Raw genomic sequence first — 24,577 nt, forward strand, 5'->3', positions numbered from 1 at the left:
ATCTAAAAAGTCAACTCTCTGAACAGCTTTTCATTATTCCTTACACTATAATAGAGGAAGGCGTAACTGTGGACAATCAGAAGAATGTAACAGACCTGTAACCATGATATTGTGAGTATGACATTATTTAGTAAGGGTATACCGCATGAGAGAACCATGAGCGATAGTTTCCGATGTTCATTCCAAGTCCCACCCTGTATACACTATAGGCTATGGTAATTCAAGCAAACCGACAGCGCTTATCTCCATGGGCGAAAATACTTTATCAGCCCACAAACACTACACTTTAAATCGGTGACTTATGCTCATGTGGACATGACTGTCAGGGAAGGCTGGACTGATGCGCATTTGGCGAGTGACAGCCTGCTGACAGCTCGGTTGCAGACCACCATTAGATGACAGCAGGACACCAGATCGCCCAAATAGACAGCCGTAAATGCAACGGCTTTGGCGGCTGGCACCATTAACACAAAAAGAACGCCCCTTTCATTCTATGCGACAAAATAAGTTCGTCTGAGTAATTTAGAACTATGTATAAACTAGCTCACTTCCTTTGGCAATTGCAGAGGTGGCGGAAGTACGTCAGTTATCTGGGCTCTGGGCATTTACTGCACTCTCTCCAATTTCAGATGGAGGGGAAAAGAAGAGAGAGCAGATTTTAATCATTCCTGTGTCTTTAAACCTACTCATCAAAGCTTTGCCTTTTCTGGGAAGGAAATAGACGAGGTATCACGAGCAGCAAAGGAAGCACGGACGGTGTTCAGGAATGGATATTTAAAACTTACACGGCCCTGGATGTAGCCGTTGCTTTCTTTTCCTTGTTGGCTGGTACATGGGGTTTGATCACAGTGTTGAGGATTGTACGGTGAAGTGAACGGAGGATCATTTGGAAAATAGGCTATTGCGTTCAGGTAGCTGAAGACTTGGGAGAAAACCGTACCTCGCTTCGTCTGGTCGCCTACTGGTCTTACGGTGAAACTTAGCAGAATGAGATAGTTATCACTCAAAACTTGCATTTATTATATGCTTTATTCACGAATGAATTCTTTGATCTTTTATTGTCAAGCACGTAGCCTGTTGTAAAGACGTGTATTTTTAGATTCGCTTTTTGACAGTGGGTCATGAATAGGGTGGTGGAAAACATGGGCCAGCGACATGATTTCTCTGCCTTGTCTGCAGTATGCAGATATTAATGTCCTACACCAATGCAACAAAGTTGCAAACCAAGTGAAATGCATGTATTGCAACTATATATCAGATTTGCACCTGTTTTGAAGAGCTCTTCGATGTTTTAGCGCTAGATCTCGAAATTACGGGCAAGATTGATCGCCTCTTCGTCTACATGGAGCAGTTCAACATTTGTTTGTTTATTATTTTAGGGAGGTATTTATCCAAGGTCATTCTGTAGATTGTCCGTTTTTATTTATACTTGCATGTACGTAGCCTATTGCAAGTTCCTAACCGTAATAGTCCCACAAGAGATCCGAACAGCCGACGCTTTGTGATCTGGTGAGATTTTTTTTATTACAACGATTGTAAAATGGATGGGAAATTGAAGCAGAGTCGGAGATCGCGTTCCCAGCGTGAGAGGGGAAGGAGACGGGATTCTGCTGGCAGAGATGCCCGCAATCAGAGCCCTTCGTCTTGCTCAGACAGAGAGAAAACTCCTGGAAGGGATCATGCCTCCCAGAACGGGAAAAAAGCCCCCCATTCTCATTCCACATCATCTGCCAGAGCCCCGCGCCCCCCTCGTCGAAAGAGACGCGAGTCCAGCTCTCAAGAAGAGGATATAATCGATGGATTTGCTATCGCTAGCTTCGTCAGCTTGGAGTGTCTGGAGGTAAGGGCAGGCTAAAAGTCATTTTACATTCCTAACACGTCCTCATGTCTACTGGCGTCAATCTGAAGTTTGAAGTGTATTTTGTGTGCCGTCCAGTGTGGCAGACAAACACATTGCTTTGCTGATATCATATTTCGATTAAGTGGACTGGATTATAGAAAAATGTATTTCTGTAGAATGCTGGCATGATGTTGACTTGAAGTTGATGGGACTGTTATAGTATCATAAGCTTTTTACCTTGCATTCAGTGCTGAGGCACTTTTCTGCATTTGAGGAATCTGCCGGGTGGCTAGATATACCATGGGTAGGCCTGTGTATCACAACATTGAACGAACATTAAGCCATGGAAATGTTCCCCCCAGCATAATACATGTATGCATAATACATAACACATGTATACCTAAGTGGAAACCACCATCCTTGGTTAATCCAATAAATGTTGACCTACTTCACGGTAGTTCTGATTTCTTGTTCTGCCCCCCATGGCCCTCCACACACTTGTTTTGATAAGCGCTCAGTATGATCTTGCTTGGAAATGTGCATTTCTTTTGTCTCAGTTGCGTAATTTTGAATCAATGTGTCATCAAATGTTTGTCATCAGATTCCCCTTCTTGTTTAACAACAGTAACCTGCACGGGTAAACCCCAGTTATGTTGATGTATGATTACCTCGAGAGTTCCATGTCACTTTAATTGAGTTTGTATTAAGGCAGGTGAGCAGTGTCTGTTATTCAGCTGGGTAGAAGTGAAGATGTGCTGTTAGAGGCAGGTCCGGTCTTGAAGTTTGCAGTCCTTTTCCAGTGGTGTCCCACAGGTGCTGAGTACCTGAGAGGTGTTTAGCGAGGACCTGCAAGAGGACACCTTCGCATTGCAGTAATTAGATGCTGTCGCAGTGTGTTTTTGTGTGTCATTCAGGCTTTTAGGGAAATGGGCAAGATCTGGCATTTAAGTGCCGTGGCTTAAGCTTGGTTAGTTATGCAAATTACATGTAATAAGTGTGTAATCAGTCATTGCTGTGTTGTGCTTATAATGCAGAAAGGGAAGTTTGACCCTGACCTCTCTTGAGTCTCTTTCCCCCTTCACCCCTGTGCAGGTAAACAGTAGGGGGATCTTTTGTTGTTTGGAGTGAAAGCCTTTAGTAATAACATTACAGTGCTCTGTGTTGTGATGGATGAGGCCTCTTGATGAATTTCAAGAGTTTGAGGGCAGTGGAATGAGTCATGCGTGTGTCTGCCCCACAGATCTGTGTGAAATGTGGCACCATGAAGTTGCTGGTATTAACCGCGCTAGGCCGCTTCGTACCTCAGCAGCTCGCTGAACTGAAGTTATGACTGTGTGCACAACAACAATGAGCGAGGGTGACTTACAGGAAAGAGAAAAAATTGGTAGGAAAGGTCTCCGGAATCGTCTCGAGGTTTGACATCTGACCACAGGTGTTTCGCTTCAGCAAACAAAACAAAGAAGTCAAAAACAAGAAAACACAACTGACACAACTTGAAGATGCGTAGATGTGTTTTGTTTTTTCTTGTTCTCCATTTAGACATGTTTCCAAATATTTGTAGGATGTCATTTATTTACAAGTATGCGTTTTTCCATGTTTTTCCCAGCGGCTTGGCCAGCCAGTGGTTATTTTTAACCAGGCATGCCGCTTGGCCCGAAACCTCCTCTGTGGGAATCTCGTATCAGTGATGCGTTCATTACAGTAATTCCGAGACGCTCCCTTGCCATAATGTGATTCGCCGCATGTTTGTGTGGATGGAAAAACAAACTCGGTCCCGGTTCTCTTGGTGCAGTTTGTGTGTGTGTGTGTGTGTGTGTGTGTGTGTGTGTGTGTGTGTGTGTGTGTGTGTGTGTGTGTGAGATAAAACTCGGACAAACTTCCAGCGTGTTTGCATAACAATCTGTGCTCACTCACACTTACTCAGATGCACCAGTACTGTGTGTGTGTTTGTGTGTTTGTGTGTGTGTGTGTGTGTGTGTGTGTGTGTGTGTGTATGTGTGTGTGTGTATGTGTGTGTGACTGTGTGGTGATGGATCAGAGAGGGCGAGAGCAGCTGCTGTGTTGGGCTTGATCCATGGCTTCTGGTCTCCCTGCATTTGTCCCGGCACAGGGCTGTCGTGACTTCTCATGTGCTGCCAGGGCCTAGGAGAGAGCAGCCCTATCACCTAGTGCGGCCGCAGCACTAATTGCAAATCAATTATGCAGCCGGCACAGACCTGTTAGCTTTAAAATAAAAAAAACAGAGCCACCCCACACACACACCCCTCACAGAACCGCATGCTGCTGAGTGTGTCGAAGTTAAAAGGGGACGTTGTGGCTTAATTATTCAAACTCAAGCATGTTATGACGGGGTCATGGAGTTATTACCAAATAATGCACTGTGCAGTGTTCTGTGAATGTACGTGTGGATATGTGTAGACAGAGAGAGAGACTTCTTGAGTAGATGATGCCTACAGCTCTGACCTATATCTGACAGCCATGAGGGTATACAGTATGTGGGTGGCCTTCTAACGGAAGTGGAGCCCAGACCTAGCTTTGAACTCACATGCCTTGCTAGTCACGTCATTCCCCTCCTCAAACTTGCCTGGGACTGTGAATGAACCAGAGGAGTCGGGAACAGCTGATTTATATCTGTGTGTGTTTTCTTGTTTGTTTGTTTGTTTGTTTATTTATTTAAAATCTCATTTATTCTGGAAAGCTGCTTACCTGTGTATATCAGGTTTCTCCTTTCTTTTGTCTTTCTGTCTTTAATGTTGCTCTGTTGCAGCGGTTGTTGTACTGATTGTCATGTTAGTGAGGAGATGAACTATGCAGCAGCTCACATGCATGTTCAGACAATTACATAATACCACTAAGCTTCCTCATAAAGCCCCTGTGCATAAAGAACTATTGAGTTGATAAGAAGATGTTGCAGTTATCCACCACCTTCCATGATACAAATGATATTTGATATTTGATTTTCTCTCTCTCTCTCTCTCTCTCTCTTTCTCTCTCTCTCTTTTTGTGTTACGTCTGTGAAACAAATCCTCTCACTAATCCAGAAAAGTTGATCCTTATGTTTATCTGCTTAGGCTTGTATTTTCAGATTTATTTGGTTTTACTGTGTGGAAACATTTTTTTTCCACAGTCAGGGCTCATTTCTAGCACAGAATGTTGAATATTTTCACGGGTGTCATCCAAGCATTTAAGCGTGTAATATTATTCTTATGCATTTATGAAGAATCAGTAATATCTTTCAAATCTGTTATGACTGCTATTGGAGAACACAATTCCAAATGAATTTCCCGAGTGCGCGTTCCAAGATGTTCGATTTGGGCGAAGCGTAAACAAATCTTATGGAACCAATAACCTGCGGGCAAAAAAATTAAGTCCAACAATTTAAAAATGTCCTCATGGTGGGTGGCAGTAGCAGCTGTAACATTGTCCTTGTGTTGCATTGATTACACAAGTAGGCAGCGTACAGTAGCAGGTATGACAAACAACCCTGGTTTTAATTAACACAGCAGCCCCGGGGGGATTCTTGTGTCGTCTGGCACATTTTTTTTTTGGGAGAATTGGGCGTCTTTGCGGGCTGCTGTGTGCACAAGCCTCATCTCTCTCAGTCTCCCATGGCTAGCTGACACACTCAGCTTTCAGCAGGGGCCCACTCTGGGGGCAACGACACAGCAGAAAATGGACCAATTTATCGACAAACAAATCTAAATATATCCTCCAAAGGAGCTCTTACTCCTACCCCAGGGGGAGGGGGCAGGGGTTGTGGGCTGGGGTTTATGCAATCCCTGCATGCCATGGCTCTCTGACCCAATGAGTGGCTCCGAAAGAGGTTCATTAACAGTTTGGCAGTATAAGCTGTGAAGGGGTTTGTGTGTGGGTGTGGGTGTGGGTGTTTTTTTTGTTTCTCCTTCCTTTCTTAGTTTGAGTTTAGTTTGAGACTAACTGGATGCAATTAACAACTTGTTAGGATGTTGTCTTTGAGCTGTTGGCGAAGTGAGAGTAGTGTTTAATTGGTACAGTGCAGTAATGCAGTAATACCAGATGGAACAAATGCGCTCCAGCATGTTGAGGTGGTGCAGACAGTGCAGAAGTGATCACACTTTATTTCAACTCAAATTATTTTCCACTTAGTGATTTTCTTCTCATAATACTGCACTTAGCAGTGGAAACTGTTATGTGGACAAGGAGAGAGAAGGGGGGAAAACACTTGCAAATTGGCAGTGGGGCCCTCATAAGATTGACTGTAAAAATAATGGCACGCAAGGATGGAGGAATTATAAGTGCCTCATTAAGTAATGTGTGTTTTCCTTTTAAATAAGCATTTTGGAGTCCAAGCCTCTTGCTGGCTAAACGTACTGCACTGAAAGGTACACCCTCAGCTCTCTCAATCAGCTCTGAAAGTTGATCAGTGTGTTTTTATACCCCCCCCCCCCCCCCTAGTTTCTGTGAATAGATGAATCATTTGATGTGAATTTGGACTCATCATGCGCAAAGGTTTGTTTGCTGGTTTTGCTGAGTAAGCTTTGAAACAACAACCTCGCCCCCCTTTAAACAGGAGCAGATGACTCATGTGTTAACTTCAGAATGAACACACAGAGACAATCAAAACAGCTGAAATACCTGATTTGATCTGACCTCCGAAGCATTTTCTAGAATCATGGCTGGTTCACACTCAATATAATACATCTCATATGACTCAGTGGCCATAGGGTTAGTGCTAACTGACTGACAGACTACTTTTGTTTTCATTTTGCCTTATGCTATAATAAAGTACTTATAACTCAGTTTGTCACTGAAGCATGAAAATGTTTCACTTTCCCCAAAATTGGTGAAGCGTCTTTCCTATCTCTATACCAGTGTACTTAAAGTGCTGTATGTGCTGTAAGAAACACACACACAGACTTGCACATCTATAGATCTAAAAAAAAAATACTTAAGCAACAAAAATGAATGACTCATTTGTGTCTCATCACGCGCTACATGATAATGTTTCAAGATTGGGAATAATGACATGTTTACTGGACAAAGTCTCTCATACACAGAAGTGTGATAATCTTCACCGTGGTATGAAAATGATGAATGGCTCATATTTAGTCATCTCTTAATGTGCCATTTCAATGGCCTCTAATTGAAGCAGCGATTCATATCTCTCTGTCCTTAGTGCACTCATGATCAGAGTAAGTGTGTATGTGGAGGTTTCTCCCCCCCTCCACTGATGCTCTGTCTAAATCACGCACCAGAGAGGCTCTCGGAACATGTTTTCTGTATAAATGACTCTTGCTGTGAAAGCAATTAGCGTAACAGTTGTCGACAAGCCCCTTCTCCGAACGCTCCGATACAAGCATTCGCTCAGAGGGGAATAGGCTTTATGGTCGAAGTGATACTAACAATAATTGCTGAGAGCTCTATTCCCAGCCGGAAATAAGATACAGAGAGAATGGGCCACGGACTCCCTCAGTAGCGTCTCCTCTCCTCACTCCAGGTTCTTGTTAAGCGTGGAATTCAGGAGTCCACACCATGTCTCAACAGCGGATTATATCTGGGAAATACTCTTTCTCTTTCCTTTCTGTCTATCTCTGTTGCGCTCTCTCTCTCTTTCTCTTGGCCTGACAAAGACAGAGGTTTCTGTCAAATATTACCCTTTGTGTAAAGTAAAACCAAATAAGGACTTGGGTTGTTGTTTCAGTGCAGATTCTGGCAGCTGGGTAACAACCCGTGGCCAAGATCACAGCGCCGAGATAAGTGTGTTATGCAATGTGGAATTCTCTGCGCTTAAGCTGACAGAAATGTCTCCCTTCCTTTGTTTTCTGCTTTTGGGACCGGCAACAATAACTCAGCCCTAAAGAACATTATTTTATCCGTGAAGGGTTTTTAAAATAAATGAAGCCCAATTGAGAATTGACATGTACAATGTGTCCTTACTTTTGTGTACCAGCATGTACTCTGTTAGAAAGGCCCTCAGCAGTCCTCCGGCTGTTGTGTTGAGTGCGTGGTCTTCGGGGAGCAGTTTATTAGCCGCAGCCCATAGAATGACGGATACATTTCCATACAGTTCCTCACAAACTCAAAAGCCTGTCTGCTCTAAGCTTTTGACTGCTGTTGCTATGTGTTTTTTTTTTACAAGGCAGTATGACAGAGGGGCAGGAAACGGGGAACCGGGGAGCAGACAGGGCTTGTGTGTGGTGACTTTAGGTTGCTCCGACTCCGACGAGTGAATCACGGTTCTTGTTCACTCTAACCCTAAACCCTGTCTAAGACACACGCACACGCACGTACATTTGTTTACACTTCATGGCCTTTGAAGTGTACCCACTCTTTGCCATCCATCATTCACAAATGCAGTCTCACTGCTGGTATTAAGCAGACCTTGTTTCTTTTTTAAAGATCCATAGAATCTGTGTTGAAATGCAGGCCACTTCTTTACTTCAGATCTTTCTGACCCAGCTTTGTTCATTTCTGGTTCAGCTGCTGATGACACACTCTCACCCGCTGTGCGATCACACATATACTGTAAGTACTTCTTGCTTTTCCAAAGGACAGAGAAATCAAGGGTCCTGATCTGTATTGATTTTTATGGCGGTGTTGTCCGTCATTCCTAAAGTGCCTGCTGATAGACGCGGGACTAGGATTCATCCATTGCACGAGCCACTGCAAGGTCACTGGTCCGCCTCCCAGGGGGCATGTTATGTGTACTCTGGACATGGAGCCTGTACCCCCTCATTCCAAATCCATGCTGCTTCAGTTGAGAGCGTCAGGTAGATGACCCAGTGAAATGGACCTCTAGTGCGAATGTGCCAAAGGGAGCGTTAATGTTCGGACCCTGGGAGGAACAGGGGGTGGTGCGGAGGTCGGGTGGCAGGTGGGATGGAGGAGGACCCCTGCTGTGAGTGACTGACTCTCTGGAGCTCCAGAGGGCTGCAGTGACAGTGAGTGACGGGGCGATGCCAGTCATAACAGCCCCGGCTCTCACACGCTCTAAATAGCAGGCACGGCATGCTTCTGCTGTCAGGGGTGATGAGTGACATGAAAGCCTGAGGGCTCAGCCTGGACTGGTGGGCCCTTGCCAAGCCTGGTGTGCAATGGAATTCCCAACAAGAAACACATTTAAAACATTTTTTTTTTTTTTTTAAATAAAGTAAACTTAGAACATCTCGTAATCTTAATGGGTCTCTCATTTAAGTCTGTTTCACAAGGTAGTCTTCTGTGCTGCGATGGTGCTATGCCTTGAAATTCTTCAATATTCAGAAGGGGGAGAATTAGAGAGAGATGGAGGGAGAGAAATGTTTAGTGTCAGATTCTGCCACCGAGACGCTGACAGTAACAAGTTAAGGTTTCGAGGCTGTTCTGAATCCTCTGCTGACAGACTCCGTACGAATCTGCGCTCAAATAGTAAAATTGTAAAATTGTCTATTGGCTTTCATAACCAGACTCATGTCAGGAATTAATGCAAAGTCAAACAGCGAATGGGATAATGTGTCTTTCGGGGCCCCACGGGCCAAAACACGGAGCATTGTTCTCAGCAGAATACACAATGGCTGTTTCTGTTCAGACCAGGCAGCCCCTGAACTGACAGAGGAAGGGAGGTGAGCAGCAGCAACAGCAGCAGGAGGAGGAGAGGAAGCGAAAGTCGTGCGGTCAGAAGCCATCGCTCAATATATTATGCTCGAACCTGATGTCACTGGAAAAGGTCTCATTCCCCCCCCCTCCGTTTTATTCACCGCTCTGGCTACCCGTGGGGGTAAAGACAGTTTGGACGTCAAGCCCATCGCCACAATTAGATTACACGAATGGGGCCGTCAGCCATGTGGGTCCCGAAAAAAAAACACCATCCCTTATCTGAGACGGCGCATTCCGCAGGGTGCTGGGGAAGGGCGGTTGGGTTGGTTCCGTCTGTGGTTCAGCCGAAGCTCCAGGCCTTGGGAGACACACACAAACGAGCGAACACTGCTAGACCATAGACCACAGTGGGCAGGAAGGAAATCTCACTGCTATCTCGTGTGAAGCATGTGTAGGTCGCCCCTGTGGGCCCCAACTGTTGTTTCTTTGTAGAAATCTCCGCTTGTATAAGAGCTTGTATACCCAGTGCGACCCGCGCGGTTGTAAGCCATTAACCGCAGATATGTCTCAAGAGTTTTTCAGGTTTCTCAGCCCCTTGTGAATACTTTTTTTGTGGCGTTTATGTTTGTGTATGTGTGGGAAAGGGGAAAGGGGGTGGGGGGGAAATAGAAATATCACTCTTGCTGTATGGGTAGAAAATTGGTTTTGCTCTGAAAAATGCATACTCTGCAACCAAAGAAATAAATGAACAAAACAGGCAAAAGAACACCAATGTAGAAAATGTTGTTATTTGATCCAGCACACTCTTTTTTTTTGTTTGTTTTTTAATATTCTTTTGTTTGTTGTTTTTGTTGTTTTCTACGGACGCTTTTCCATTGCTTCTGTCTTTATGTTTGTGGTTTGTGGTGGGTCTGAAAAGCTGCCTGTCAGAGCCAATCAGTGCAGGTTGTGTTGCTAAAAACAGCTCTCCTTGCTGCTACAAGCTGCAGACTGAGCTGTGAGAAAGAGACCCAGGAAATGGAATGTGACACACATTTCAGCAAGCACAGTGCTCTGAAGTGACAGAACATAATGCATGTGCAGATGTGGACAGAAGTGAGATTCCACTTGGAGATCTAGACCAAAGAATAAAAAAACTAGTCTGTATATTTTATCAACTCAAGAACATATTGCAGGCAAGGAGAGGAGACTTAAGATGAGCAGTAAGGCCATTTCATTGAGACCAGAGTCTGTGCACAAGGGCACTTATTTTTTTTAGATTTAAACCAATCTTCTGCTTTGTCACAGGTGTAAGAGTGAGTGTGTGTGTATGTGTGTGAAGTATGTCTGGGCGAGTGGTGACTCTGTTCTCTCTGCTCATCTCTGCTCATCTCTGCCACTCTGTGTGTCTTAGGGCGCTTATGCTATTGTTTAGGTGTTAGAAAAGAGGAAATATGTTTTGTCTTTTATCTCCATTCATGTAGTCTGAGCGCTACCACAGGCTTCTAGTATTTGGTGTCTGTAAGCTGTTTTGTATCCATACGGCGTTTGACAGATACACAATAGCTGTGCAAAAGGGCACTTATTTTTTTAGATTAGATCTTCTGCTTTGTCACAGGTATAAGTGTGAGTGAGAGTGTGTGTGTGTATGTGTGTGAAGTATGTCTGGGCGAGTGGTCCGTTGATCGAATACGCATTGTGACAAATTAGAAATGGTAATGCAGACCATGAACAGGACAGACACGTTTGCTTTTCGTCTCCCTTTCACGACCTGGCCCTTTCCACTGGGTCAGCAGCAGCAGCAGTAGCAGCAGCAGCAGGCAGGGAGCTGCCAGAGGGTGACCTTCCCCTGAACAGGCTCCTCGTGTTGGCGCTTCATCTGTATTCAGAGGTATGCCGGTTGCTGGGCCCACACTTGTGAATTCACCCTTGTAATGCCACATTTAGCGGATGGCGGAGATAAAAAAGACGGCGGATAAAAACAAACAGATGTTGTTTTGGGTTGCTTGAGTGCTAAAGGGGGGGGGGGAGCTGATATGGAACCAAGGGCAGAATGGAAAAACTGGGGAGCCTTTTTGAGAAGAGGAAAAAAAAAAGAAGAGAAAAGAAAAACTAAAGAACATGCGAGCCGCGCTGCTGTAATAGGCACGGCTGTGCCAAGGCTCTCAGTCTCGCTCTGGAACAAATGATCCTGGACTGAAGTGGACCGTGGCGTGTTCAGATACCCTTTCAAGGGACACGTTGTCCCACCAGCGTGAGCCATTTGCTGTGAGAGACGACCGTTGAGCTGAGTGGGTCTAGTGAGAACCGCCGCTGTTCCACTGCGACTATAAAGAAAACCACAAACAAGGCTAAGTGCCTTTTAAATAGGAAAGTCTCTATGTCAGCGGCGACCTTAAATGTCACAGCAAACATGCATTATGTCACATTGTACGTGGGCAGCTAAGTGTTAACTGCTAAGCGCGTCAGAGACAGAGAGTCAGATGAGGTCGTTTCACAGTTGTATATCTGCATTTACATCGATTCGTTCAAGGCACATATACAACTCGTTAACTAACAAACAAGGCCTCTGTGACCTCTGAGCCATCAAAATGACACACAACGCTAATGACTCATTATGTATATATATATATATATATATATAACAAACATAACATAACTTATAACATAACATCCTTCGAATGACCATCACATGGGGGAATCTTTTTATACTAAACTAATGGCTGGAATAAAACGTGAAAATAAATCTTGGCTGATACTGGAGTCCAATGGAAGTCCTATAGGACAGTGGTTTGCGCTCTCTCTCTCTCTCTCACTCTCTCTCTCACTCTCTCTCTCTCTCGCTCCCCCCGTTCTCCCTTCAGATGACCTTGCCTGCTGAATGAGGCAGCTGGTGAAGCACGTTTGAAAAACAGGCGAGGTCGGTACTTTGTCTCGCTGGCTTATAAATAATGTGACTTAGCGCTCTAAGGAATGTGTCTCCATTACGTCAGTGAGGAGGGGGAGAAAGAGAGTAGGAGGAGGAGGAGAAGAAGGTTACATTGATATTTTTCCTACTTCCAGTCACTCGCTGGATCATGTCAACTAGCGTAGTTGGTGTTGTTGATGGAAATGTGTTCAATTGTGCATTCTGCTAAGCCTATTTAATGCTGGGGTTTTTCACCCCTGCTGCCTATTATTGTGCCAAAAGTAAGTATGGCGAGTTCTTGTGTCCACAATAAAGACGATTTATGTTTGTGGCCATCTTTGCCTTACTTTAAATTTTCCACCAGGGTGCTGCTTTGAACTGGGTTGCACACTTAGTCAGTCTGTCTTTTAGATAAAATCACACCTCATGCCTTTAATCGTACAAACAGCCCGTTCATAGTGTCATAGTATTTCCCACTCATTAACCCAGTGCAGAGAAGCCCTAGCTATCACTGGCTCAGCTGTTTGGAAAGGGACTTTGCTCCCTTTGTTTTTGTCACTGAGTTTACCCCGAGGAGCTGTCATTAGCATATTCCGAATGCCTTGTTTTTGCATGTGGCCTGGCACACAGGGCGCGCTTCATAGTAAGGTCACACCAGTTCAGAATCATGCTGGTTTACATGTACAAGTCACAGAAAGGAGTCTGTGTCATACAGTTTGTATTATTTTACCTACTACTGTACTTCGTAGCATGAACTTATTTTCATTTAGGAAGTGGAAACCAAATGTTTGTTCGTGTGTTGTTTATTGTGTGTACTGCAGGGCTGTGTGTGTAGGCTTATGGAGTGTGTGTGTGTGTGTGTGTGTGTGTGTGTGTGTGTGTGTGTGTGTGTGTGTGTGTGTTTTTGTGCTCATGTACTGTTGGCACTGACAACGGGTCCATGCTCTGTTGAGAGTTGTTGGCTGTTGCAGCGGTGATGGTGGTTGGGGTGGTGGTGCGGGAGTGGTTTGGCTCATTGCGTTCTGAAAGCGATCAGCTCAGGGGAGCGGCGATGTGAGAGGGGCGGGTGTCGGTTGGGGGTTTGGGCTGGGCGGATGAGATTTCCTGTGTTTGCCCATGTGGCTCGGGACGAGCGTGAGAATTCAGTGTTGGGTTGCTGCTCAGGCACTCAGCGCCGGCGCATTCATCAATGCCAGCGCAGTTGCCATTTACATGAACCAGGATTACCGCTCTTGCTCCGTTGCCACTCTGTACCAACCACCGCCCCACCCCCAACACACACGCACGCACACACACACACACACACACACACACACACACACACACACACACACACACACACACTCTCTCACGGCGGCTCGATCACCACTCCCAAAGTAGCACCGTCATCTGCTTTTAGAATCTCACAGAGCATCTTCATGCTGTTTATATTATTAAAATGGACATCCCCCTTTCTCGTCAGGGACAGAAGCACTCGTGCAGATGGCCAATGTCTCACTCATCTCCCCTGAGGACGTGGAACTGAATGTGCAGCAGAGCTGTCTCGCCCAGGAAATGCAACCAGCATGATGGAGTGGCGCTTGAACCTCTTAATTCAGATGTGCGGCACTTTTCCTGAAGCCAGTCCACCCCCCCTCCCCCATACTCCACTGTCAGAGGTTGAGGCCTCCAGCAGTTCCCGAACAAGAGAGAGCAAACCTTGACAGCGTGCAAAACTCCAGTGTCTCGGAAAAAAAGCACAATGAATGATTTTCCCTGTTTTTCTTTTTCAAAATCCATTTCTCTTCCCTGCCTTCTTGTCTCTCCACTCAGCAGTTCAAAGCCTGTGTGCCGTTTGTGTGTGTGTACTTGGCTTCTAATGCCTAAAACACTCAATTTCTGGGGCTGTCGGAACAAGTGGAGCGCCAGTTCCTCCTAACAAGCCTCACTTCCCAGCCCTGTCAGAGAGGAGGTCTCTTTCCAACCCCCAACCCAGCCCCTCTGTCTTCCGGGGTTATTAAACTTCCACTCAGAGGACAGGACCTCAGAGAGAAACAGCTGATAGTGGCAACTTCAGGTTGTGAATGAGGTGCAAAATTGCTGAGAAATCCTTGAGCAGGTGGGCTGATACGTCTCTGCTGTTGTCATTAGTGGTGTGTAGTTCTTGAGTTCCATGCTACCACAGTGGATCAAAACACTACAGACTGCAACAATCAAATCCCAACCAAAGTTCATTAACGCCCGAGAGATCATTTGTGCATCCAAGGTCTTGAGTGAGTGAGTGAGTGAGTGAGTGAGTGAGTGAGTGAGTGTGAAAGAGAATGTAGCGTAGCAAATTAGTAGAATTGCTTATGCTTTTGTCAGTCCTGTTTCTGAGTGTATTTGATTTGGACAACAAAGGTGTGTGCTTTCTATTGTACATGCAAACACAGCCTTCAGGCCTGGCTCGGTGCATTAGCTCAGCTGTCAAATGCCTTCGAAGTGTGGACTGTGCTCTGATCCCCCGTTGGCTGGTAGTTAAGACACAGAGTTCTCTCCTGTCCTACGGCTATTTTTAGCTTCTGAATGATGCCTTGTGGTACAAGCCATGATGTAACAGTGCAGCTCTGTTGCACTCCCTGCCCGGTGGTGTGATTCTGACATGTCTGTGTTTGGAACTCCGTGCTTACTATGCTCACTCCATTGGAATTGCTGTCTCTGCATATTTTGAGTATTCGTTTTCATTTCACTCAAAGACAAACTGGGGATTAAAACTTTCATTCCTCAGGGTAGACTTTTTGAAAACACTGTGTCTTTGGGGGTGTCTGAGTCGGGAATTAATGTGTGTGTGTGTGTGTGTGTGTGTGTGTGTGTGTGTGTGTGTGTGTGTGTGTGTGTGTGTGTGTGTGTGTTGTGTGTTGTGTGTGTTGAAGAACCTAGGGAGTGTGAGAGAACTCTCTCTCGTCTCCCTCGAGGCTGGATGGCAGAGGACAGTGCTGCTGATAGACTGACTTAGCCGATTAACTGCCTCCACACTGCTTTGGACATGCTCACCTACAGCCGGCCTCTGTCCCCTGAGCAGGAAAGACAGCAAGCTAACACAGTTCTGTTAAAAAAGCCCCCCTTATTAGGCCACCCAATGACACTTTGTTCAGTAACAAGCCTTAAGCCAACAAGCTTTCACAGCTGAAGCTGTTGGAGCTCTATTGTTGCCTGACTAATGGAACATTATTGACCAAACATCAGCTGATGTAATGTTGATGTAATGGCATTAAACTGGCATAACGTCTCGTACCACTACATTGTTTTCCTCTCGCCGCATACATTTGTTTTACCCTTCCATAGCATACCAACCAAGCTAGAGTCTCAAACTGATCAAAGTACAGCACGTCACATTTTTTCTTCGATTAGCAAATGTGTGTTTTAGCATAAGCCGAGTGACGTGAGTCAAAGCTAATGTTTACACATACTTGTAAAGAGTTAAGCTCGGTTAAAACCTTGAGTCAAGCTTGGTCGAAACTTGCAGGTTGGCAGCCTAGCAGCAGTCGCGCAAGTCATTGTAAAGGGAGTGGAGAACTGACGGCAGCCCATAATATTTCATCCTGTGCCAGCCTTGCACTCCATCAGCTGCTGTGAATCCGTCAGAGCCTGATGATGATTGAGTTTTTATTCCCTGGCGGTATGAACATGACAGACGGCATCTCTGAAATTGTGGAGATGAATGTTACACATTGTTAGCTGTTTTTTGTGTGGGTATCCATTATAGAGAGGAGATTTGCTTGTATTATCTTGATGAGTTGGCTGAGCGTGTGTGTGTGTGTGTGTGTGTGTGTGTGTGTGTCTCTCTCTCTGTGTGTGTGTGTGTGTGTGTGTGTGTTTCTGTGTGTGTCTCTGTGTGTGTGTGCATTTGTAAGAGAAAGAGGAAGAGAGAAAGACAAACAGGGAAATGTGGATGCTGGTAGCTGCAGATGTGGCTGCAGGCTTAGTAATTATCCTAACTTATCCGGGTCAATGGTGGAACACTCGCTGTTTATCTCCAGAGGCCCCATTTATTTGATCAGATTGGCACGATTGCTGTCTGTTCTACAGTGATCACATTTTGCTGCTGTATCACAGACCCCAAATTCATGTCCCAATTCATTTTCCGAACCCACTTTATTGTCCGCAAACTGTCGGTGCAGTGAGGAGTACACAGGGTTTAAGTTAAAGGTCAGTTTGGGTCAGCATTGTTTAACTGGCAGTTGTGAGTAAGGACTTGCCCACAGGTATTTGATAGTTTATAGATGACTTGTGGAATGTTTGCAGAGTGTTTAACATGGCCTAGCTAAATAAAGTGTTCCCAGTCACGACTCTGCTACCGTCACGACTCACATGAGTGTAACGGAGGTGTGCCTGCTGGAGGTGTGTCTCTCTGGGTTTGAACCTGTCATGTGTAGTTCACGACGCTATCGCCACCACAGTGGCACGCATACACCTGCTGAGTAGAAGTTACTGGGACACGGAATAAGTCGCACTGGACAGCCAAGGCTTTCAAGTGAACGTCTGACGGCGCTTCACGAGTGCTTGCCCTTTCTCACGCTAGACGAACAGGTCATTCACTTAACCCCCCCCCCCCCCCCCCCCCCCCCACGCAGTTGCTGAGGGCTCATGTCCATGTACGTGCGTAGTCTCCAGAGAGAGAGAGAGACGTGATGTGTGTCTTTAGTATGGCTGAGGCTGTCTACCCCGCAGCCCAACATCTGTTGAGCGCAGGAAGCATGTGAAGGATAATTAAAAGGACCGACTCATTTTCTGCCTCCAGTGGCTCAGTAACTCGCGACTCGCGACCTGCCCCCAAAATGAAAGCAGCGATTATTCAAGGAATTAGAATGTGACAGGAGAATGAAACGGAATAAAGAGGTATGCCACTGGGTCTTAAACAAAAAAAAGGTGATTTCCTAATACGTTTTCTTTCTTGGCCATGGTTTATTTTAGCTCTGGTTTTGTTATTGATCACAGCGTATCATAGATGATAATGACGTGTGGTATTAAAATAAGATTGCAGTGTTCTAATTGTCAGTGAATGAGTTGCTGCTGCAATGATTAGGATCACACAACACTTCAAGGCTGGGTAAGATCAAAGGTCAAAAGCCTGATTTACTGCTGACGCCGCAGCACTTACGAGTTGTTAATGTCTTGTGCAGCATGGTGTGTTTGTTGTAACACACTACTTTTACAGCTTTCCTACTGTTAACAGGCTGCTGGCTCAGGAATTTCTAGATAGCAGTTTCCACTGTTACTCTAGGCCTTAACAGAAGGCCCAGTGGTGAGTGATGTGTTTTGAACTATCGGCCATTTTTCCACAAGTTTTATTTCACTTAAATCATTTAAGTTAAATGGCATTGGCAGCATATTAAACATTGTAACATTGTGGTGTTGGTGTTTTGTATTTATAGTGTGTGCCATATTTTACTCTGAATGGACTTTTATTTACGCAGGATATAGGGTAGAGAGCTCTTGAACCCCCCATGTTATCTTTAAAAAAAGCACTAGGTCTGGAGATGTTAAGATGTGACAGATTGTGAGGGATTGTAGTTGGCTTGAGCTACGTTTACTGTGGAGGAGACTCAAGTCTGTGAATGCTCTTTTGTCCTATTTTTGATGTCTGCTGGCTTTATATTGACAGATGTGTGCTAAATCACAGATGTTATCGTAGTCACCATCGTATTTCTGTCTTTGGCCTGAATAAAAGGCAATCTGTGCCATCTATGTATGTGAATAGTTATTCTGGCATCATCCCAAACCACAAATATAATTGCAATTTACGAGCACCAGTACTTTTTTCTGCCTGATCGCATGTAATACATTTTGATTTATGCATTTGGAACACTTGACCTCACAATTGTGTATCTTGGTATTTCTTTAAAAAAAAAAAAAGATTTACTCTTATTCATTAACACAGCGGCCAAACCAGACCCTCTATTGTGGCCCTCTATGTTTTGTCAAGGAGTCAAAGAGTCATGTGAGAATATTCCAGAAAAGGGAACCAACTGTCCTATCGATGCCAAATCATGTGCAAGTCACAAAGCCTCAGAGTGCCACTTCACCAGAAAAAAAGTCCCTTCTAGAGACTCAGCTAGAGGGTGGCTGTGAAAGCCCTGTTTTGTTTGTCAGGCGCTATTTGCCGGGGGTTCGTGAGCAAAGGCTTTTGTCATTTGTAAGCAAGACAGAGATCGTCTTTGTTATGGACATCATGCCATAGACACACCCCTCCCCTGCCTAATGTTTCCAAACCAAGTGCATTTCCTGTTGCAGTTGAAATTTTTGTGAATCTGTTGTGTATTGTCAGCGTGTGTGATATTCCTTCTCAGTTATCCGAACACACGGCGAGTTGTTTGAAGGGTCAGTTGTGGTAGTCTATCTCCTTTGCTCTCTCCAACCCCAAAGCGACATCTCTGGCTGCAGATGCTGTGAAGAGTGAAGGCTGAGAGGAGCGTGAAAAGCTCCCAACCATCTGGCTTCTGTAAGAATTTACGGTCCGTACAATTAGCCATTGTTTGAAAACATGAGGGAGTCAGTATGATTTGCACAGTGCTTTTAAAGGCCTTTGTCAGGGCTAACACTTCAGTAGAGCCAAGATGGCCTCCATGAATGCGGAGGGTGGGGAAAACACCGCTTTTTTCCTTCCGCCCGGCCATAACATTGTTCAGGGGGTGGGGAAGCTGCCTGCACAATCGGCGAGGAATTGGAGACTGAGCAACCGGTGTGCCTTTTGAATGGTCTCATGCTCCCCAACCAACGTGTGTGATGGACCCTCTGAAGCAGGGTGAAGAATTTACTTCAGAACTTCTGTCTGTCAGTCAGGACTTTTCTCTCATCTTCTGTCGCTTATGAAGTTCTGTTGGGATTGTCTGCTCACATAGTGTTGATTGGTATGTCATATTAAGCTTGTAAAGTTAACAAGTCCTTATATATATATTTGGCTTTATGCAAAGGCAGAAAAGCTCATTTGTAAAAGCCTACCTCTGTACGCATGACATTGAGGGGCCTTTTAATCAGTTAATTTGATGGTTTCGAAAAAATCAATTTCCAAATATGCTACACACAGAGTGTATAATATTGGGCTCCATAGCTCTCATGGCGGTAATACATTAAGTGCACATATTACCTACTTAGTCACGGGTGCTGCATCCACAAGATTGTGTTAACTGTCCGCTGATCAGATGCTTAATGGTCGTGATTACATTAGCCGACTCCTCGCATTCCTGACACACTCATTCTCCTGTGACAGACAGAGGCATAAGTGGGGTCAGGGCCTTTTCGGAGCTGGTGCGCTCCCGCTCGCCGACCCTGAGTCCTCCTCATCGCAGGTTGGCAGTGAAGAGGGGCCGACTGCCCGCGAGGGCCCGCGGTTAATTACTTTCGCCGAACCCGCTTGAATTTGTGCACAGCTGCAGCACTAAGTGGCAGGAAATTGAATGATTATTTTTTCGGTGTGGAGTTACAGCCTTTTTGCATGTACCGTGAGGGGGCTGAAGCTCATGGTGTATATTGACAGCTAGCTTGACAGTGACGCCCATCCTAATTAAATTCACGCCCGAGAGAATATTTAACACTGCTTTTCCTCGTGGTGAAAACAGCCAGACATCTTGGTGTGTTTACAGTAGTTTCAGCTCTGGTGTATTTTATCCCATTGTTGATGATACTGGAGTTGTGACATTATCAGCGGGCCTTAGATAGATTCAGCCCGTAGGGAGGTAGAATAGATTCTCCTGAAGCATGGAGTTGGAAGCATTGCAGCTAGTGGAATGTGGGGTTTTTCATCTTGGATTGGTGCGGAGAGCCACGCTCGTGGAAAGGCAGGCCATTTTTCGAGCTCTCCAGGTTTGCTGTTTGTCTGGTGAAGAGAGAGATTTGTGCGGCGCAGACAGAGGGCACCTTGCGGGGGTAATGCTGTTTCTTTCCGCCTCCTCCAGATGGGCCCAGGTAATTCGAAAGCGATTGAAATGGCTCACAACATCCAGATGACCCGGGCCCTCTCCGCCGCCTCACCCCTGCCGTCCCTCTCTCTCTGTCTCACTGCGATTCATCAGGCTGTCTCTTGGGGGAAGCGACAGCAGTGTCCGCGGCATGTGGGCGGATGTCTTTATATTGAATTACTGTGCAGATTGCTTCCAGCAGTCCCTGTTTGTCCCCCCGGCCCACTCTTATTTGGGCTGTGCAGATGCAGAGTAGATTAGTACCCCTCCCCAACACACACACACACACACACAGATACACACACACGCACAGATACACACACTCATCTCAAGCGCGTTTACAGCGATTTCGTGATGATTGCACTTTGAATGACTCTTCAAATTTCCTCTTAGAATGCCTCAGTGTTTTTTACACTCGTTTTCCCTGCTTTTTTGTGACTGACTGACTGCTGAGTTTGTGGAATGCGATTTTAATGAAAGCAATAACTGCCTGGAAGTCGGCGAGGCGCAGAGGGAGTGCACTTCATGCTTGGTGATTCCCTTAATCCTCCACCTGCTGATTTAGCAATTTTTTTCCCTTACCAAGCCAGCTCACCCTGAAGGTTTTGGGCATCTATAACACAGTGGTAGCCCCTTCTTATTACCAGTGTGGTGGTTAACCAGAGCATACTGCATCCACAGTGGTCGCTGGTGTGTGTTTTGACTTGATGGGAATAACATGAAGATTGAAATAACGAGAGCCCTCTAAATGAAAGCCAAGTCGTTTTCTTATGCTAAAGGTTTACTTTATTCCAGTGGTGCCTGCATTAGTGCTCATTGTGAGTGTGTGCAGCGAGCCAGGGCTTGATTGTCAATTTATTTGTCTTGCTTTGGTGCACTGTAGCCTTTCCCTGCGCGACTCCTTAAATAAGATTTGTTCTGAGTAATAACCGAAGGCCAAGCCTCCCGTATACACCAGCGATCGCATGCCGAACACTTTTGCAGAGTGTCTCGCCCTGGCTGTTAAGTAATAGGCTGCCTGCCGTTCCACTCCTTAAAAAGACAATAAAAACATCCTTTTACTCTGCGCAGCCCCCATACATGGAGGGCTGTGCAGGGGCATTGTGGGAAGGCTCAAGCCACGCTTCTGCTCTATGCACAGGTTGTCACACTCATTTTTCCAGGGGAGCACTGAGTGAGAGGATCTGGCCTCCCTCCCTTACAATTTCATGCAAATGCGCGAGTCTCTTTTTCCCAGCGAAGGGGGGATCGCAGGTAGGCCTGTCAGCGAGGGAGACGGGTCAGGAAATTGTCCACCGCCTCGTTCGATTCACAGGAGCCATGCAGCCTATTTGTGCACTGTCAGGCCCAAGTGCATGTTTCCTGTGGTTTTGTCGTGTTTACTAGGCTTCAACAGAAAAACGCAAGCACACAGAGGCTAGAGAGCTCCTCTCTACAGACTTCCTTTGTAATTTACACATATTTGTCTGGGGATTCAATTGAGCAACTCTAAAATCATGCAGGTCTTCCCTGCATTTATTTTCACATAAGTCTTTTTATTGTGATCTTTAACATTTAAAGTGCAATAAAAGTCTATTCAGAAAGACTATGTAAAGTTCTTGGAATGATCCAGATCTCTTTTCTATGTTGTGTTGTTGGAAAACAAGCTCCCTGTTAATGTGTTTCTTTGAACTGTTTATTGCCTCATAAATGTACACAACCCTGTCATTAGATATGTCTCACTTTCCTTTAAGGGAATGAAAGACTCTACATAGCCACCCAAGTGCACTGAATTAAGCCTCTTTCCCTCTATTGGATAGGCTTACTGGCTTTTGAAAATACCAACAGAGAAGGTTGACTTACTCCCTTTCGAGCTGTATTGATGTCTAATCATGTCGTACAGCTTGTAGTATTTCTCAGATAAATTCATTAAATCATGGAGCTTTTAGTGCTGTGGGTAGGGCTTCATTTTTTGGCTCTTAGTCAAAAGAGAGAGAGAGAGGGGAGGGGGAGGGGAGAGAGAGAGAGAGAGAGGAGGTGGAGGAGGAGGAGAAGTAGAGAGCTTTATCTGGCAGGCTGAAGGATCAGCCCTGCTATCTCACATCTGCTGTTATCTCAAACGGCCCGTAATAAAAGAACAGAATCTAATTGTCCCTCACTGATGTGGCCCAGTGAAAGGAGGAGAGGAAACGTCCAGATTGCTATCTGTTTAAGCTTCAAGACTGAAAAAAAAGAGAAGAAACTAGAAACTCTTTTTTTTTTCTTCTCTCCTTCGTTGCTTGTGTCAAAAGGAAGTCGCTTCTCATGGGAGTACGAGGGCTCACGCTGTTTGTCTCCGTTTGATATTTTTTCATTCTGTGAGCATTTGGGGTGCTCTTATTGATTTTTAATACGACATATGTCGGTTAGAACCCAACTGGGACTCAGACGGTGACGGTGGGAGGCGGCGGTGGTATATTGAGACACTTTATTTTCTTTTTTAAAGGAAGAGAGAAAAAAAAAACGACAGCTCTCATGAAGAGTGTGCAGTAATTTGCCTGTCTCATCAGAGACCTTGCGAGGCTCCCTCCTTTCAAGACGCTCATTTGCTCTTCTCCCTGGAGTCAGGAATCTGAGAGAGAGCAGAGAGATGAATTCCTATGAGAGTGTAATGGGACATGAGACTTTAACACCCCCCCCCCCCCCAACACACACACACACATACACACACACCTCTCTCTGACTCTGAGAAGTCATGAAGAGGAAGGGGTTCTCTGGGCACAAAGACTGCGGATGGACATAGTCAGCATTTCAGCATTGGCTGGAGCGAGGCCAGGCCCCCGTCACTCAGACGCATGACAGCGGCTTTGACCCTCCCCGACCCTTTTGCCCTGACGGGTCAGCTGGTGGTCAGCCTGGACTTGACCCGAGGCGCTGAGTGGCACATTGAAACAGCGTGGGATTAATAGCGGGGTTGGTGGGGGGCGAAACAAGGTTAAATGACGAAGGGGAGAGGGGGGCAAAAAGAGAGAGAGAGAGAGAGAGAGAGAGAGGGAGGGAAAGAAAGAGAGAGGGTGTGATGGAGAATGTCAAGGTTCATCACGCTGGTTATTTAAACATTGCCTGCGATTTTACACTGCCAAGTAATTTATCAGACCTGCTGCAAGGTTGTGTTTCTTTTCAGACGAACACTTGAGTGCATGTGAATAACACCTGACTTTTCATTACCGCGAAGGTGTGCGCCTTTCACAGGAATGCACTCTTTAGAAGCACTGGAGCACACGAGGTGAACCACTTAGAAACACATTGCTCATAAATTGTCAGTGTCATTACATTACTTCGTATGAGCATGTTCACGGCCTCTCCCTGCAGCCCTTTATAAGCATGTGCATTATCTCTGCTCATTTGTTTGACGTGCATGGTGCTGTAGGCATACATGGTAGAATGTCCTCATTGGTAATAGTTACAATTTATCATTTGGACCAGTAACCAGTGTTGGGGAAGCTACTTTGAAAGCATAGTTTTGCAAGCTACCAATCGCTTCACACTGGAAGTAGGGGAACTACAGAAAAGCCGAGTTAACCAAAGCTGAGTAGTTTGGTTAACTGAGGCTACTTAGAAAAACTGCTTTTTAAAAAAAGAAGATCAAATTGACAATGTGATGCGAAATGATAACAAAATATAATGCAAAAAGACACGTCAGCAAAATTTGCCACTTAATTGAGTTTATTGCAAAAAGTGTTCTTGTTCAAAGGTCATACATAAACAAAACAAAATGTCCCACTATTCATGAAAATGTCACCTTTGATTTTGTATCCAATGTCCATCAATCAGACACCTGCCTTCCAGAAACTAGCACTGAGCAACGCCCGCCCTTTTGCACATGCACTACACAAAGGTCAAGTGATGGTGGTGGCTGCCTGATGAATTGCCTGGGCATGCCTTCACATGGATGAAAGAAAATGGAGCAGGACTGGCCAAAGGGGGTTCAATTTCAGTAGAGACGGTAAAATAAAAAAATCATTCCTTTCCTTTTATGGTCCAAAATTGTTTGTAGTTACACTTATGAATGTAACCAGCAAGCTACTGCAAAATGTAGTTAAACTACTACAGGTAGTTTAATTAAATGTAGTTCACTACTCCCCAACACTGCCAGTAACAACATACTTCCACAAAATTCTCATCACAAATGTAGCCTATAAGTGGTGCTTTTTTGGTTTGTTCAACTACTTGACTCTCTGCTTATTAGTTCAGTAATCACACCAAGTGAAATGTCTGCTGTTCCACTATTCATGCAATCCACATGCTCATTGTTTCCTCACGGGCGTCCACTTCCACTGATTGGGCCTCCTTTCTTAACAGGGGTGCAATCAAAACTCCAGGCCAATCAGATCTGAATATAATCTGTTTATTTTACTCTGCTGC

The 24,577-nt window shown here is 45.2% G+C and overlaps 1 protein-coding gene across 6 annotated transcripts in view; it reads left to right on the plus strand.

Annotated features, from left to right (window-relative positions):
* Window positions 1–364: 364 nt before the first annotated feature.
* Window positions 365–24,577, plus strand: part of fbrsl1 (fibrosin-like 1) — a 232,000-nt gene continuing 207,787 nt past the window's right edge. For all 6 annotated transcript variants that reach the window (XM_031570377.2, XM_031570371.2, XM_031570375.2 and 3 more), the window contains exon 1: window positions 365–1,840. In XM_031570377.2, coding sequence (XP_031426237.1) covers window positions 1,541–1,840 — 300 coding nt within the window. In that variant the 5' untranslated portion in view covers window positions 365–1,540. The remainder of the gene's footprint in view (window positions 1,841–24,577) is intronic.

This window comes from Clupea harengus, chromosome 7, assembly GCF_900700415.2.
Source record: "Clupea harengus chromosome 7, Ch_v2.0.2, whole genome shotgun sequence".
In the NCBI taxonomy this organism is placed as follows: Eukaryota; Metazoa; Chordata; class Actinopteri; order Clupeiformes; family Clupeidae; genus Clupea; species Clupea harengus.